Below are 19,286 nucleotides of genomic sequence, written 5' to 3'. Positions count from 1 at the left end.
CATAACAAAAGGAGTCAAACACAAACCCCAAATACAACCAGCATGTAATAAGAATTTTATTGGATACATTTAGAAAAAAACTAGAGCATGAAGACACGAGATTAATTTCTGCGTCTAAGTTTCGTGAATGTGCAGAATCAAACAGCCATGCGAAAAGTCATCTCCTCTTCAACTGTAATTCAAGACTCTTATAATGGCAAAATTATTACCAACCTTAAACAGTGTTCCAGACACATAACTCATTACTTTAAAAAGGATCTCCTTCCTGAACAGAAGTAAAAAAAATTTAGCAGCAAATTGGGAAAAACCAATCATTAACAGATACAGTATTGAATCAATACTCATGCCATGTTTAAAAAATGCAAGCCAAAATCATTATGTAGAATAGGTATATTTTTTCCAAGGCAAAATTCCTAGTAAAACTAATTCCTAAACTACTGAAATGGTGACTTGATATTGTACGCAATCCAGAACACCCTCCAATGGAAGATTTTTCTGTCAAGTTGTATCAGCACCTGAGAGTCAAAGTAGCTGATCAGCCCTGTGCTTAGCAGTGTAATAACATTTCACATGAATTCCATTTCCTCCAAGAAATGTTGTTACAGATACAAGATCATAGAATTGTTAAGACTGGAAAAACCTCTAAGATCACCAACCACCAAGGCAGCATCACCATGTTCACCAATAACCCATGTCCGTAAGGGCCATACCTATTTTTTTTTTAAACACCTCCAGGCATGGTGACTGCACTGCTTCCCTGGGCAGTTTGTTCTAATACCTGACAACCCCTTCCATGAAAACTGCTTTTCCTAACATCCAATCTAAACCTCCCCTGGAACAACTTGAGGCTATTTCCTCTCATTCTCTATCACTTTTTACCTGGGATGCAATGTTAGGTATGAAATGTTAAATAGGAAAGTGAGATTACACATGAAGGAAAAGATTAAGATTTCTGTCATAAACTTGTATACCCATGCAATTTTTCATATTATAAAGGGATCGTGAAGGTGAAGTTATATATGCACCTGGACAGTCAGTTTTGACTCATGTAACATGCTTATCTACATGTGTAACACATAAACCTATACTGAAACACACTACAGCTCTTAAACACTTCTTTATAAAAATATAGTTAGACTGTATCAACTTAATTTGATAAATACAGCACAAGTTCTGAGAGCATGAAAAAACAATGAATTCGACACTGAGTATTCTTGCTCATATGGGTTTGAATATAGTGTCATATAATTAGACAGGTGAATGTCTGTGATCAAATATCACTTTGCTTACTTGACAAATCTTGCTTGCTTTTGGGAAAGTATCCATCATGATTGGTTTAGTACACTACAGTTGGCCTACCTTCTCTCCACACTTACTAATAAAAGTTACAACCAAGCCAATATGCCATCAAAATGTATGCTATCACTATGCATGTCAAGATGTCATTGCATGTAACACCAGGAACAACCTGGTGTGTTGAAGCCTGTTGTGAGCAACTGCTCAAAACACACAAATTCAGTATGTGATACAGCTCTTGCAGCTTCAGGATAAATGCAGACATATTATAGGTTATAAAAAACTGCTAAGAATTGCTGCAGTTAAACAGATAGCTTTTGGCAGTCAAGGCCATCTGAAGGTTTATACTTTTATTTTGAAAAGCATCTCAGGCCACAGAAACTATGCTGTTATTGTACAATCTACACCTTCTTGCCTGACCAAAGCTGGTGGGGTTTTCATGGATTCTTCGTTTGCTTGCTTTTTTAAACAGGTAAGCTTTAAAAGTGATTGCATTGCCACTGATGGGGGGAGTCATTATAGAACGCCTGAAGTATCTTTAGCTTTGTTCTCAAAGTATGAACAACAGGAGAAGAGCAGGAGAAATGAAAAAAACCAAAAGCAAAACTGGGGACTGTGTTTACAGGAGCTTTCTCCCACTTATGGCCAAGGTGACTAAGCTACCAGCAGAACATAGTTTGAAAGAGTGTAACAAGTAGTTAGAGGATCCCAAAGCCTGCAGCATTCACATGAGATGGCCCATTCATCCACATTTCTCTCCATATCCTCCACTAAGGCAGAATATGACTTACTTAAAACCAGAAATTGTTTCCCCAAGGAATTCCATTTCCCATGTAGTTCTTTAAAATAGATTTAACATTATGTAAACCTAATGCACATGAGGATGCAAGTTAGGAGAAAATATGTTTTCCATATTTTTTAACATATTTAGGATATTTATATAGCCATATGGATAGACACATTTGAACTTGCTTGTTAAACAAGAACTTTATCCTGGCGTTTAAGCACTACTAATTTTGCTGTCTAAGTTCAGAGTTCTGCACCCACAAACACAGATGGCATGCTAGTAGCTACAGCTATCTAGAATTTTTCATCCACTGATGTTCTCAGTGTCACACTAATAAGTACTCCAATTGTTGGTTCAGAACACATCAAGGAACATCTGTTCAATTTTCAGAGGACCACCTGGCATGTATTTTATAAGCTTGTACCCTATCACTTTGCAGTACCTGACATTTTCAGATTAAAAAAAAAAAAAACAAAGAGGGAAAAAAGGCATTATCAGAGGTTAACAGAATCTATACAGCAGAATTTAGAGCTGAAATTTTAAAAAAAGGGCTTAAGGGAGCATACAACCATGCTCAAACTAAGTAATTGAGGACCAAGAATCTTGAAATTAAGGTAGAGAAGCACCAAAACAATTTTATATATGTGTACATATACATATATACACATACACATATATTTGTATCACCAGTGTTACCTTCTTGGTGTTCAGGGATGGTTTCTTTGGTAACATATTTCCTACTACTTTAAGCATGAAGTAGGACTTCAAGTACTGTTAGAGACAGAAATCTGAGTCAAATCATACCTACTGGAAAACAACAAGATTCTCAGAAACCTGTACTTCACTTCAGAAGGCCTTTACTACACCCTGTGTTTCTCCTGACACTATTCCAGGTCTGCCAAGGCTGGTAGATGAGCATCCATGCATTTTAACAGTCCACAAGACCTCTTGTTTACATATACAGGATTAGGCACAATAAATAATGGTGTGCATTTTTTATTACTTTAATAGGAAAACATTTTTATTTCAGCTGCAAGCCAAAATTAAGAAACTATTCCAACCAGAAATAGAAAGTAATGTTACTGTGTGTGTTGCTGCCCAGATTAAAAAAACAAAAAAACCCACCTCATTTTTATAGCTACCCTGTTTTCAGCCACACCCCTTTACTGATTAACTGAAAACAAAACTAAGGTCTTGATTTCTAATTACAGTCTGCTCAAAAGATACAGTATTCTTTTAAAGTATTTTGATTCAAAGGTACAATAGGTACAATTACAATATGAGACAGATTTTAAAGCATGTTGCTTCTCCTAAGATTTGCCCTGTATATAACTGCAGTTCTTAAGATGACCATCCTCAGAGTCAAGAGACACACACATCTATGTGGAAATTGTTTTACCAAGACACCTACAGTATGTGTCCTGGCTTCTCCTACTACACATATCCATCTACTTTGAGAAGAGTCTTGAGATTTTCAATGTTGTAAAATAGGACAGACTATACATTCTGAAGGCTGCCAAATATATACAGCACTTTGGTAATTTTACAATAGTTTGCTGTTTGAAGAGTTTGCATACTCTTCACAGCTGAAATGCTAAGTTATACAGCCATTTCACTGTCCATTTGCTTTTAAGTTCAACTATTCAAATAGCAAATGTAAAAGAGTAAAAAATAAAAATCCCTTCTTGCCACCTGTTTTAAAATTTTAACCTGATCTGCTTTGATACTTGAAAGACAGCAGGAGTCAGCAAGTACTGAAATCCTTGCAATAACACCATTCATTTCATTCCTCCATAAGCCAACAGGTATCAAAAGAACATGAAAGTTTCAGAACGGGGAAGTCTACAAGTGTACAACTTACTACTTCTATTTATGTAACCTTTTACTCTAGATGTAGAATTACATGCTAATCAGTTCAATCTCAGATTTTTGTATCTGCATTACTGTATCCTTCATAACAGTGTTGAATTTAACACTGGCTAACAAATGCATCCAGTCTAAGCAAAACAGCTGGAAAACAAAGACACCCACTGTGAACAGAGAGCACATCTACTGGGATAGTCAGTGCATGGTAGGGAAGGTTGCAAGCAAAGGGCAATAGCTATTTTTCTCTAAATTCCCATGGAAACATTGCATTTAGCATAAACATACCCATGGGAGCAAGAGCAGAAATAACAGTTACCCTTTCAAGTTTACACCCCCATTTACTGTGCGTCAAATTTCTTTCTAGAAGGGAACAGATGAACTAGCATTAAAAAAAAAAGAAATCTATATAAAAGTTAAATATTTGATTACAGTAGCAAGTCACCACTTTATCATGGGAAAGAACTTGTCTCTTGGAATTGTTATTGATCCGAACTCTCCTCTTTTGGTTGTGTGTTGGATACTGGTAACTCCAGACTCGCCCATAGCAGGGGTTCTGCTTTTCTCATAGTGAGCTCAATCTTTGTAGCGGTCATGTTCACATAACTCCTCTTTACATCAATCACCTAGAACAGTAAAGGTATTTAATGCTTTAATTTAACAGACTGACAGACACTGGGGATGTAAGTTAGGGAGTACCTCATCACTAAATTTCAGTAGATGTTAAGGTAGATGAAGATCCCTCTAGTATCTTGAAAAATCAAGACTGTTTCCCATTCCCAAGCTATGGGATGTTCATGGCATAAACATATGCCTATGCATATTTAACATAAGTGGGCTAACATACATAACCAAGGGTTTTCTGCAATACCACTGCCATGGTGTTGGCATCAGAAAGGACCTTGGAAGGCTACCTTCTGTACAAAGCAGTGCCTATTATGATGTCACACTGATCTCCTAGGTAATTTTATTCAGATTTAAACGTAATTACTCATTGTCATGCAACAGAAATTCTTTCAAAAACCAGAGTAATGAGGAAAATCAAACCATTCTGAAAGAGAAGAAGCTATTAGCTTATGCTTCAGTTTCCTTCTGGGTTTTTTTGATTTTTTGTTTGTTTCTTTTTAATAAAAAAAAATTTTTATACTTACTCCCCATAGCTTCACACTACGATGAAACTCCTTTTCTCCTTCAAATACAATATGGATATTTACCTTAACAGGAAAGAAAAACAAAACAAAACAAAACAAAAAAAAAAAAAAAAACAAAAACAAAAAAAAACAAAAAAAAAAAAAAACAAAAAAAGGGAAAAGTTTATCATGTTAATAAAACATCTGACACCCCAAGCATGTTTAAACAGAATATATATATCATTTTAGGACTTGGATCCTACAATGACCAAAGTGATAAAATTGTCCCTCTGAAATAGAGATGAGTATCTATTTCAATAGATTATGATACAGTTGCAATCAACAGTGACCACTGGTATCTTATCATTTTAGGTGAAGAAATTGGACAGGCATTTTAATACCCGTTTAATATTAGTAGCTGTGAAACAGCATACAATGAAGAATGGTATCAAATTACATTAAATCAAATACAAGTAAATGATGACTCCATAATTATTTATACACATGGTGATTCAAATCTATCATGCTTGAGTTTTAATTATGGAAGTCAAATCAAAGATTTTTTTTTGCATACTGTATTGCAGCATTAAAATACCCCACACATTAAAGTGCAGATGTCCAAACAGAAGGAAGAAAAAAGCTATACATACTTGAACAAACGCAAATGCCAAGAAACAGCAGTTACTCAAAAAAGAGTCTTATGCTATCTCTGCCTTGTAAATAAAGCTGAGCAGATTTTTCTAGGTTCAAGTTGCTGATCTTAAGGTAGAGGCTCACCATTGTGCTATTAGCTTCTACATAGCTCAGATCAGGGACAGAGTTTTTAGCATACACAGAAACAGTCACTTCTCCTCCAGTCTGGTGCCAATCATGTCTGCATGGAACTACTTTTGTACCCTATATAAGGAAAAAAGGTACAGGAAAAAAGGACTTAGAATTACATTTGAATAATTTTTTTACAAGATTAACAGCATAAATGCCCAGGACTTTTTTTAATAGCTAATCAGCATAGCTAATAAAGGACTCTATTTCATCTTCACACGAGAATCAAGACTCCACTTGCAATTCTTTTTACTAAGAATTCAGTATCTCTGTCTCAAACAAATTATAACAAAAAAATGCTACTTGGTGGATCAACTTCCTTTCCAAGACTTCAGTTAGCCAGCAGGTTATATAAAGGAACTGAACAAAGAGAAAGAATGCCACGACTCCAAGAATGCTTCATAGTCCTGCAAAAAAAAGTATTACTCTGTTCTCTGATGCAGAAAAAGTAAGTAAACTGTGAAAAAACCCTCAAAATAAAAACAAAAAGCTAAGGTAAAAAAACTCCTTGTTGGATAGAAGCCTATTATCTCAATATACATATAATTAATATATCCATAGTTTCTTTAAATGTGGATAAATTCTTTACTCTTTTTTTCTACACTCTCCTGTTTTAGACTCACCACTTCAACTTTTTTTTAATCCCTACCCTCTGCACTTGCAACTAATTCTTGATCAAAAATATAAATATTCAAAGCAAGCAGCAATTTTAAGATTTAAAGGAAGTAAAGGATTTGAGAAGTAATTGCTCTGGAATGAGGTAATGAAACTACACTTCTAGTAATATATATTTTCTTTTGTTAAACATTCCTCATGTTTGTAGTGTCAAACTCTTTTTGCCTCAGCAAAAGACAACACATTCAAAACAAGAACTTTTTGTTCACCTGTATCCATCATGCGACCAAATGTAATATTCTGAAAGAATCAAGTACTCCTGTACCACAGACTACTTCACACTCCATTTCTCAGTCTTCCTGCTGTGCACATTATGTATCCTCCACATTATGTCAGAGGTAGCATTGTAGATCTGATATATAGATCTGTAATAGCTCAGCTACAGTAATAATCAAGCTACAAACTGCATTTCAGTACTCAAAATCCAGAATGGCCAGTTAGAGAATGCAATCTTAATGCTACTTACTGCATCCTTTTTAGTCCATACGTGTGTTCCTCTTGTGCAGCCTTCTTGAGCTAAAAATGTATTGAAGTCAGAAGTTTTTCTTTTACAGCAGCTCCAATACTTCATCCTTGAAAGTTTGCAAAGTAATTAAAAAACAATATTTAGGACACTATTTACTGTGAACATTTAAGATCTTTCCTTTAAGCAATATTACTGTTACTTCCATATACCCTCTTCAAGCACTGCCATTTTTAACAGAAGAGGGAATACAGAATAAATCAAGGCAACATCTACAAAGAAAGAAGGTACACAAAACAGACTAGTTAAAAAAAAACCTGAATAACTGAGTACTAACCCTTCACAGAATACAGGTACAAAAATAGCTGAATACTAACCCTTCATGGAAAATAGGTACACCAGAATGGTATATACATACTTCTTCTGTGCTGTGGGGTCCTTCGTATGTCTGGTGGGACAAAGCATTTAAAGTGTATTACTGTTACAGGATTTGGAATAAGGAAAAAAATAACACACAACAAAAACCAGAAATAATGACCAATGTACAAAAAAGCTTTTGGGTAAATACTCTAGATCTAATGGCTTGTTCTAGCTTTTCAAAGTAACCGTTCAACCTTCCTTCACAGAAGGTTCTCTGGCACTGCAAAGAAGCTGTACTTTGTATTAGTTCAATGGCACAAATCAATGGTGACACCACCTATGCTCATAAAGCTCACTGCAGATCCTCACAGAGATTTTTGTCTTCAAAATACTCTGAGCATTCAGAGAAAACAAGAACTTAAGTTGAAAATAAATTAAATTTGCCATTCATAAAACACATGGATTCTCTAGAGAAAGTAAAATAAACAATGTACAACTTAGCCACTGAATATCAGATCAGTTCTTCCCAATACAAAGACTGCCAAAGTTCTCCTCCCACCAGAGCTTAGGTAGATAATGCAAAATCTGCGAGGAAAATAGCTACTTAAATTTTACTGTCCCATTTTGCACTAAACAAGCCTTTCACTTTAAATGACTGCATAATATAATGACTAATTTTGATACTAGAAGTGTTAAAACACTGACTTTTTAATTCTTCTTGCAGGAAGCATTAACTGTTAAGATCTGTAGATGCTTCTGATCTATGCACATTATCAAGAGCAACTCAAGTGTTATCAGTAAGCCACCTCTCACCAGTATTATATTTAATATGTTAAGTTGAAACACCTCAGTACCATGGATTTAACAAGCTTACTAATTAGAAGTTCATGACAGGTTTAGGAAAAAAAACTTTGACTTTCTGCGAACAACTCACCTTTGTCCATAATAACACATGTTATCAAATATGCATTTGTTAAACCAAATGGACTTTGTGCCTTTTCCAAATTAACTTGTAGCACACAAAAAACCAGAACTGCTCACTTAATAGCTGAGCAGTTGCATTTAGAGTACAACTGAACCACTTACTTTTGAACAGCCTGCATTTTTACATGCCGTCCCAATCTTGATTTCATCACTATCTTCCTCTGTAAACAGATTATTATAGAAAATAGCAAATGAATTGTATAATCCACTGAACACTTTGCTTTTATTAAAGACTAAAATGAGCTGAGGAGGAGATTACAAAAGCCTTCCTCTTCAAGCTTCTTCTTCCTGCCTGACAGTGAAATCTGCCAGAGAGGTACACAGAAACATTCCAGAAGCTGTATTACCTATGCATCAAATTCTAAGCTCTATATCTTTACACATTTTAGGTGGGGTAAATAAAAAAAGATGAAGAGGATCATTACAGTTACAGGGGAAGCTGTAGTTCAGTTTTGTAAAACTAAGAATGTAAAAGGCTTCAAGTGCTGTCTATAAATACACACCAGGAAATAATCTGGGTACCATGGAGAAAGAAGAGCTAAATTAGGTTGGCACAAGAACAAAAGAATATAAAATAGCCACGAGCGTAGGTTGAAATTATAAAGTTACTTAAGGAGCAGTGTAGTTCTGGAACCAAATTCCAAATAAAATGTGGGAAGAAGAAAGAGGGAAAACAGACAAGGGAGAATCAACTAGTCTTTCAAGGAATTTCATCAATTTATGAAGGCTTTATATGACACTGTCTCTGCAATAATAGGGAGTGAAGTTCATTTCTTGGTAACTCCAGTCACATATTCATAAATTGATCCTCCCATTACATCCATTCTAACCATAAAATCTTAGAAAAGACACAGTTCAAATAATGCTAACGACAATGAACTGCTCCTGACAACCAAGTCTCCATGTTACCCACATCTGAACTTCAATCATTTCCTGGACTGGAAGGTATTTTCCAGATTATTAAGAAAAAGAACATAATTACAGGAAACTATCACTTCAAAAATGACAAGATCAGCATTTATTTTTGTGACACAGCATCACATACCTACTTAATCTCCCTGTCTCCTTACCTTTTCTCCCTTCATTTTCTGATGACAGTTTCAGTTTATCGAGAGCTTGTTTCAAGGAAGCTGACACTTTCAGCTGCAAATTTGTCATTGGCTCATCTGGGCTAAAAAAATCCATGTATTAGTGTCAACTTACTTCATGAGAAAGAATTAAAGAAGACAAAGTAGTAACTTCTAATCTTCCTACAAGGCTCTTTCTCTCAAACAAACAAACCACATTTGTAAATGCCAATCTGTACTGTTTATGAAAAAACAGACTAGAAACTTAGAAGGCAGTCCTGGCTTTCAATTGGAAATCCTAAATATTCTATAAAAATAAATCAGAGATACTAAGGAACCAAAATACAAGCATCCTAAAATTATTTTTATTCCTGTTTAAAACGCTTAACACAGTTGCTAGTAGCATTTTAAGCTATGAGGTTATAGACTTCCATTTTTGCTTCTTGTGCTGAAAGATAAAGTACTTTGTCATAACCAGAATTTTCTCGTATTTTGAAGCTCAAGATAACAACATCACTATTACCAAAATCAAGGTCTTCTAAGGTGATTTCAGAATTTCTAGACTTCATGAAATGTACAACACTGAATAACCACGCAAGCTTTAACTCGGCCAACTGATGACAAATTTGGAAAACCTTAAGTTCCATATACCATACCTTGGTCTCTTAATTGTTTCCAATGGTTTTGGTGCCTGAATTATGTGTTCTTGAAATTTGGGTTTCAGTTCAGCTAGCTCCTTTCGCTCAGAGGTAGTTTTGACTTCTGGTTTAACAGGTTCAGGAGGTTTCTCGCTGTTATGGAAACCCTTTGTACAGCCCTATTGCGGAAAGCATATGTTTTACATTTATATATGAATGCAGTGTAGTTTATATGCACTAAAAATTAAAAAAAACTGCAACAAGTCTTCTTGACTCATTTCTTCAGCTCCACCTTTTTCTTTAGCCCACTCTTAACACTGGCTGCAAAGGAAACCCTACCACTAAAGTGGAAAATAGTCTCATTTTGGATATAAATTAAAAGAAAAATGCATACTTTCTGTAGTCAAGCAAAGAGGCAATAAATGCTGACCATCCTTCTTTATTAGCAAGCAGTTCTATCCAAATCTATTTTCATAAGTTTAACAAAGCTTGAAAACGAGCTTTGACTTCAGCATTATATGAAAAAAAAATAGAGCATATAAGAATTCAGACAGTTTCAACAGAAGTAGGCTAATTTAAAACATGAAAGCACATACACCAGTTATTATTAATCACTGTCACTTGACAAGTATAGAAATTGTAAATAATCATGAGTACATACCACAATGCTTAAGAAGTCAGAAAAGTCTGTTGTTCTCCTCTTACAACACGACCAACCCTATAAACATTTGGAAGGGAAACAACATAGGCATGACTACCAAACTTGACAACAGCTTTAAAAAAGCAAAATATTTATTATATTTCTCTAAAAGATGTGGCATATCAAAATCAGCAATTGTTTTCTTCCCTACTGTGGACAATAGTATCATCTGCATTTTTAAAAGTCAGAGAAGTCTTCTAGTTTGCTGGTGCTGTCTTAATCAGAAAGTTCAGTAAATGTGAGGTAATACTTCCATGACAAGTTAGGGGCCAACTCAGTGCAACAGAAAACAGAAATGTTACTTCATCTCATTAAATAACACGTAAGCAAAACAAACAAAGACTACACCTGAGACCAGGTCCACTTGTGGCTCAATGCACAGGCCCTCTTCCAAAAATGACAGGGATTTTTTTTTTCCTTTTCTTGAGCACCACTCAGATCTTTATTTCCCATCAACAGAGTTGGATATGTGCATTACACAGCTATCCAATTACATCAATCAAGAGCACTTTTTATTATATAAACCAGAAATTCAATTTTAGAGCAAATTGCCTTGCCACTGTGAATAATATATAATAGAACTCAAAGAACCTTATTAGAGGCAACAGTTTGACTACTGCACCACTGCTTTGAAAGCTTAAGTGGTGCAAGACAATGGGTTTTAGGTAGGTGGTTCTAAAATACCCTCAAAATATAAACTATTTCCACAGTTGAGGAGACAAAAGGCTCATCCTGCCCACCTAGATTATCTAGAACTCAGCACGAAGAAAACTGCTCATTTGCAATTATGATAAATTTTTAATTAGGTCAAGAAGCAGGATAAGGTGAAGGAGAAAAGTGGTACTTGTTTATAAACAGTGAGTATGTAAGAGGAAGAGGGAGTAAACATAAGTTTTTGAGCTAGCTGTATAATTTCTCTCCTCATAATTATGCAGAAGACTTCTGTACTGTGCTCTGAGTACAGCTATAATTTTGTACAAAAAAAAATTACCATTGTTTAGGCAACTGTACAGTATTTGATCTAAGAGTATTAGCAACTGTACAGTATTTGATCTAAGAGTATTCACCCCAATTTGCCAGTGGTACACGATGGCTGATTCCACAGTCAGGTACTCCAATTTAAGCAACAGCTCACAGCAAACACACTGCCCAGCAGTGTGAATGCAAAAGCTTTCACAAGGCCAAATGACACCACGTTGCTGGGATGACATGCACATCCAGTAGAAGTAGTTCGTAAGTACCAAGAAAAAAAAACCAAAAACACTCACTCCCCTCAAAGCTCAGATAAACAGCAGTTTAGCGTTCTAAGAACAGTCACTTAGGCACACCAGATTTTTGACTACACACAATTAAATTATTAGAATGATTTCCAGCACTGTTTCAGCAGTTATGTCTGAAATGATCCCCTGTAAGCACTTTGTATGCATCCTTGAAGAGGGAAAACAGTTCAGCGCAAAACCAAGGATGGGCTGTGCAGTTGGCCTAATCACTGGAGACCCATCACAGATATACTTAATTCTTCACTGAAGATGGAGCCCGAGAATCCTGGACAGCTGCGTAAGAGGCACGGGTGACCAGTCCCAATTTAACTAACATCCTCATTTGGCTGATTAAATGAACGTGACTGTATTTTACAGCAGACAAATGTCACATACACATTAGTGCCCTGGCCACATTAGACCACAAGCAGCTGCTCTGAATTCCAAGCAGGTTAATTAATTTAAAGAGTATGAAACCTCTCAATGGCTCCACAGTCCTATTTAGAGGAACTAATTAAGCTGCTGAGAGACCTAAAGTCAGTTAATCAACAGGAAACAAGTCATCTAGACTTGCATGGCATTTAGACCATATGAGTGGAGTTTTAAATTTCTTTCTCAGGAATTGGTAACTGTGCTTTTCTAATTTCATGGGGTTGTTCACAATAGGCTGAACATCAGTTTCTCAACACTGAAAGATCAGGAATTAAAAAGATGAAAAACCAGAAAGATTTGGTTTTTAAAAGGACAGTTACATACTTACTTTGAGAGCATCATGAAAAACAGGCACACCTGGATGGTATGTGCATGAACCTAGAAGACAATGATTATTATTAATATTGAGGCACACCAGGAATCTATATTCATATGATTACAAACCCAGCAAAAATGCCACATTTACAATTCATGTATGCTATGAGCTGCCCCACTTCCCCGACTGCACATCATTACTCAGAAAAATCCAGATTCCACCAAAAAAACTATCTGAGTGCATATACTAAATATAAATAATCAGGTCTTCTTACTTCTTAAGTATTATAAAACACAAACTAGAAAGCAGGTATCTAAGACAAACTACTAGTTCCACGTGGAGCAAGGAAACTCTCTATGGATCATACCTGGCCTCCATCAGCAATCAGGCCTTACTAGTAATTTTGCAGAAGTAAGAAGGTGACCCTATGGCTACCTGACAGACAAGAGGTACTGATTTATCGCTTCAAATACAACTATTTGAACCTGATCAGAACTTTCTGTTAAGAAGCACTCTGTTAAAAAAGTCTTTTGATACAAATAATGAGTTCATGACTTGAACTGTAATTACCTTCATTTTTTTTCAATGTTTGTAGTATCCAAAGCCACCTAAGGATTTGAACCCAAAGGTTAGTCTTCCCCACGCACGCAGTTTTGATGTATCAATACTATTTATTACTAATAGATTCTGTACAAACACTACATTGGAACACAGCCTCCGTTAATCAAAGTGTTTGCATTCACAAATCAACATTACACAGCTGTTCTCTTTTACTTGTATTCCTTTAACATGTAATAAAACTGTTCTGATTATATAACTTCTCACTGACATTTACTTCATGGACAGTATTTTACTGACTTGACTCTAAGCACTATCTTTTAGCCTTGAAAGCAAAATTAGAAACACTTAAAATTAAAAGTGACACAAACAGTAAGAATGCACATAATAGGAAGCACAAGAAAAAACTGATCAATAACTTCATTAGCAATCTGCCTACAGATATTTAATAGGGAAAAAAACCCAACCCAGACGGTTTTATCTTTTTTATAAATACGTAGATTATTAAAGAAACCTCATTTTGTATAATTTCCTTTGATTTTATATTCAGTACCTATGTTTAAAGCACTAATACAATCTGAGGGACATCAGTTCCCACCTTAACTCAAAATGCACACATTTTGGGACCTTAGTCCCCTAACAAGACTTACAAATATATCCATAAAACTCTATCAATTCCTTCAGTTTCAGGATGAAAAGCTAATGCTGGGAAACCTCAAAGGAAAATTAAAAGGATAAAAGGTGGTTATTTTGCATATAAACCAGGACTTCACTGTTAAAAAAAAATAAAAGTAGAGGTTATTCTTTTCCAAAAGTATGAAAGTACACCACTAGAAGTATCATGAGAGTAAAAATAAACTGTTTTGTAGCAAAGCTTATTTCTGAGTCAGAAGACTGAAATGAGTTTTTCTAATTACTCACTAGAGAGATGCTGTTAATAACAGCTACCGTTTTAGAGACCAGAACCATCACAAAATCACCTAACTCAGGGGTGGCTACGCTCCAGCTCAAGGCAGACACAGACAAGCGCCTGGTCGTCCATCTGGCCAAATGCAATCCTTTTTCCTCACTCCCTGGAGCCTGGTCTGCAGTAGGTACCAGGTGGAGCAAATGACAGCCCACTTGGCTGCTGCCTCCTGAGGGCCCTGCGTGCTCCAGGAGAGAAGATGCCAGGAGAAGGAGCTCTGCAGTGCCTCAGCAGAGCCAGCAGGATGTGACCACTGAGCAGTCAGACCACTGTGCCTGCTAGAGGACAGTAAAACACCAGCCTGTCTGTGCTCACACCGAGACCAACAGAAAATTAGGATATAAGCAGATAAAAGCATATTCTAGTTCTGATTCATATGAAATCAGATTGCTGCAGCTCTTGGTTGCTATTCTACATTTTCACTGAAAAAAACCCCAAACAAAACAAGTTACCTCTCCACTGCTGTTAATACCTTTCCTTTACCAGAAGGACCAAAGTATTATTTCAAAGCCATTTTCTCTAACTCTCAGATAATTTTTGGAAACACAAGTACCATAACTTTTCAGGTTTTTGTTTGTTTGGAGCTTTTCTGATGTCAATTTCATAATCAAACTGATCCTACCATGCACACATGGTACTATCACCTTACTGCTGCATCCTTAAAGCACTTTATTGGTCCTTTCATTAAATACCAAAGTAGAAATTTGTAGGGGTCACCCATATGAAAAGATGTTTCTCTGTAGCAATCTGTGAATAATTACATTTACCTTCAGAACTGCTTAGTCTAGCACACATGTTCCAGCCACTTACTGAAGCAAATTTCATGTCATGAAGTTGTTTTCCCCAGCCTAAGCATCACAGAGTTAGCATATGGCCATGCCAACCTGATCTAGTTTACTACAGCTTGATCACAAACTGTAAAGAACTGTTACTTTTATAAGGAGCACAGGTCACAAATCCTAATAGGATTTCTTTTTTTTTTTTAAACAATAAATACTCTTATCTGCTTTGCCTTTTGGGGCAAAGGGGTGTAGGGAACAGTGGTGGAAGAGATCACTAAATGTAAGGATTCCACAACTATGCCTGCTTCTGCTGTTACTAACATTAGCAAGTCCTACTCAATAGGTTGCCCCTCTCTATGCAAAAACACGTAGCTGAGAAAAATAAACACTCTTTATTGCCACGGTTCTAAACCACGAAAAATGTGCAAGCTAGAACATGTTAGCCAACTTCTAGCCCTGGGGATCACTAAAAATTAAATTAATACAAAGAGAGCATTCTAGAAATTCAACGAACACAGTTACTTTATAAACCAGGTAAGGGCAAGCCTTCTGAAAACTCAACTCACCCTTCTGCACCTCTGTGCAATTATGATACCCCAAATGACAGAGATTAAAATACGCTTCACCAGCATTCCCAGCAAAGACAGAAGCTCTGCAAGCGCTCAGGGCACTTGGAAAAGCAGGCACACGTGACACATTTAATTACCTGCTGCAACTCCACACACTTGAACTACAAAAAAAATAACAAAAACCAAACCAACCAACCAAGCGAAAAAACAAAAACCCGCCGGTAACTGCGATGAACGCAACACCCACAGAGGCCATCAGCAGAGAAGCCTACGTTGGCCTTGAGAGCCTTTGGCACACATGACAGCGCTGTGCAGCGCCGGGCCTGCCCCGGGCCCCCACGCGTGTCCCCGGGGCAGCCGCAACCCGGGGCCGGGTGACGGCCCCGGGCGGGACGGGCTCACACCGCTCCGCAGAGCCCCGGAGCCGCCCCCGCTCCCCGCGCTGGCAGCCAGGGAGGCACCGCGCCCCGGCCCCTCCGCCGCTCTCACCCTCCGTGTTGTTCTCGGGGTCGAAGCGCTGCCCGCAGCCCCGGTTGTAGCAGAGCAGCGACATGGCCGCAGCACCTCCTGCCCGGCCGCCCGGGAGAGCCGAGCCCGCTGGAACAGGGCGGAAGGAAGGAAGGAAGCCGGGCAGCAGCACCGGGGGCGGGGCAGCTCCGGCGGCGGAAAGAGCCGGCCGGAGCCTTCCGGAATCTTCACGAAGCTTCGGGGGCCGGCGAGAGCGGGCGGGCGGCCGCGCAGGCGCTGCTGCGGGCCCGCGGAAGCGCCGGGCGGCTGGGCCCGGTAGGGAGTGGTGTCGCGGCTGGGGGACAGTGCTGGGCCTCCGGAGAATTTCTGCCGTTTTGTTTTTGGTTTTATTTTTTTTTTTTTCTTTTCCCTTTCCTTGCATGCGAGTTTGATTTGAAATAAATACTTGCGTGTACGTATTAAAAGGCTGTCTCATCTCCACTGAAGCACAGATGCCAGCGTCAGAAGCCGACTATGAAAAACACTAATTTATGTTCTTTTAGTTCCCTGAAAGTTTGCCCGGCTGCTCCTGACAGCCGGCCAACTTACATATGCTCTATAGTGTGCATTATAGAGGTTGTATTTAAAATAATAAACTAGTTTGCAGTGGAAGGGACCTTCAAGATCATCTAGTTCCAACCCCACCGCGATAGGCAAGGACACTTCGCTAGGCCACGGTGCTCCAAGCCCCATCCAACCTGGAACACCAGGGATCAGGCATCCACTGTCCCAGTGCCTCAACACCCTCAAAATAAATGTTTTCCTAGTACTGAGTCTAAAACTTTCCTTCAGTTTGAAGCCATTCCTTCACTTGTCACCACATGCTGTTCTAAATACATAACTACAGACATCTACATTACTGCGTGCAATTACAAACTGATTCCTCCTAGTTAAACACCTACAGCACAGCTTTTAAAAAAGAACTGCCCAGGTGTTCGTACAGCCTATGAGAAATCCTGAAGCAGACATGCACAGAAGGAACAAAAAAAGTGCTTCTTAAAGGGAGTTTGAGGATGCAAAAGGATCATCAGGAGTCTGCTTCTCATGTAGCCCTGATCATTTGCAAACTTGTGAGTTAATGCCTGATGTCTCCTGGCATCTTTTTATGTGTGTGTCACATAAAGAGACACAGTTGTTTGAGCTGTGTAATAGCTAGTGCTTCCTTCTGATCTGCGGTTCCTATTGAGGCCTCTTGTAGTTTAAAGAAGAAAAAACCATTCTCTTCTATTTACCAGAAGCATTCAGTGTATGAATGCAAGTGATAATTAGAGTTTGGAAAGAAAGGGGATACATAAGAATGCTTCTCCTTCTATATAAAAGTATTTTGTTATTTCTTTGTTTGTTGGATGCCTTATAAAATAAGTAGAAGATGGACAGAAGTGTTGCAAATAGGTGTATGAGCATCATTACATCATTACATTATAAATTCTTCATAAGGTGAAAAATTGTTCTTAAAACATAAAATTCATTATTCCTTGTCAGTGAAAGTGTCACATGAAAATAGAATGTGTTTATATCTGTAAAATAGGTTTTGTGATATTTCCGTGACCGTGGTTGCCTTTCAGCCATAGTGTGCAAGCATACATCCATTTTAGAAGGAGCCAACATTTTGCAAAAATGCAAAAAAAAAATATACTTCTGCAGAGGCAGCATCAATTTCTGTTCAAAGAATATTTTTAAAAAATTCAAGAGGAGTTATTTCAGCAGTGTGGTATTTACTGGATTAAGCAGTAGCATTCTTATCATATTAGTAGTGGAGTTTGGTTCTAACACTCTGAGGAGACTTGTGAAAAGAAAAATACAATCCATGTGTTCCCAAAAATGTATCACGTGTATCTTCCCCACCCAAATGCTATCTCACTGATACGGAGACCTGCCGTTATATCTTCCAGACAGAAATAAAAAAAGAATGCATTTCCTTCATAATTCAAGATTCTAATGCATATGGCATTAAAGAAAATTCACCTGAAAACTCAGTTTGTTGTTAATTTTAACACACACAGTCGGATCTCTGAAAGTCACTGAGCTGTATGCGTCGTCTTTGTATGTGACACTAAATGAGGTGTTTCGTTTCACAGAACATTATAGAAGCAAATAATGGTTTGTAATCAGCTCTTGAAATTGTGTGTATTCGGCACAAAATGCTGCTAATTGACAGTACGTAATCTTCATCTTACAGAAGTCTGCACAGCTTCAAAAAAGCGTTTTTTGTGCTTGATAGGAAGGCATGAGAGGCTTTCAATCCAGTTTTGGAAAGGTAGAAAGATAGAAAGTAACTTGTTCAAATAAGATTTAGATAATCATCTTGTGGGCATGACAAACTTAAATTTAATTTATTCCTATATATTTTGTGTAGAAACTTTTCACTGGAGATTCAGAGTGATAAGGAATAATGGTCTAATGGATGATCACTGGATTTTGGTTCCCTAGAACTTAAAATATGAAAACTAAATAGATAATTTTTATGTGTTTTGTCCTTTATTTTCAGTTTCAAAGTCTTCCAAAGTGTTGGATTCCAGAGTGTTAGACAATCTTTTATGGTGCCTTTAGCGATTGGATCTTGTATTAGGTGTTATAAGACATCTTATCTGAGAAATAGTGAAAGATTTGTGAGTGTGTGCTTTTTATTTTAAATACATCTGCTGTATTTTTCTCATGTCAGAAATGTTACAGTTAAAAAATTTTGGAAGCAGTGTTCTGCCTTGAACAGACATAACACAGGAAAATATACACTCTGGATTTTATGTATATATGATAGCAGAGGGATTTATATCCCCCCCACACCCCTTTTCTTCTTCCTTTTTTTTTTTTTTAATGGAGCTAGATTCTGTGCAAAGATTTCCCTGGAAAAAGCCAGTTAAATTTTTGCCAGTTGAATTTTTGCCAGTTAAAAGTCATTCCATCTCATCCACAGTTAATGGGACTTAGGTGTATTTCCATGCACTGGAAATGGCATAGCTCCCCTGTAGAACTGGAATCTGTAAAGAAACATGATGTTTCAATTCACTTCTCAAAATGCAGAATCTTTGCAAATCTGATTTCCTTCCCAGTTTGTTGAGTGAGGAGTCTTTCATCCTGGAGTCTTCAAACCAGGAAATGTCCTGATTTTGT

General features: G+C 37.3%; 1 protein-coding gene across 1 annotated transcript; it reads right to left on the bottom strand.

Moving 5' to 3' along the window:
* Positions 1-3,073: 3,073 nt before the first annotated feature.
* CHORDC1 (cysteine and histidine rich domain containing 1) lies at positions 3,074-16,743 on the bottom strand. The gene is made up of 11 exons (XM_084201101.1): positions 16,158-16,743; positions 12,805-12,854; positions 10,747-10,803; positions 10,104-10,264; positions 9,451-9,551; positions 8,483-8,541; positions 7,414-7,484; positions 7,040-7,145; positions 5,854-5,973; positions 5,098-5,160; positions 3,074-4,572 (listed from the first exon to the last, which is right to left on the bottom strand). The coding sequence occupies exons 1-11, from the start codon at positions 16,609-16,611 to the stop codon at positions 4,429-4,431; spliced, it is 1,386 nt and encodes a 461-aa protein (XP_084057227.1). The 5' UTR covers positions 16,612-16,743; the 3' UTR covers positions 3,074-4,428.
* Positions 16,744-19,286: the final 2,543 nt, after the last annotated feature.

Source organism: Fringilla coelebs (assembly GCF_963513975.1).
Source record: "Fringilla coelebs genome assembly, chromosome: 2".
Taxonomy (NCBI): Eukaryota; Metazoa; Chordata; class Aves; order Passeriformes; family Fringillidae; genus Fringilla; species Fringilla coelebs.
The sequence above is the reverse complement of the archived record's forward strand: the minus strand, read 5'-3'. Positions and strand labels throughout refer to the sequence as shown.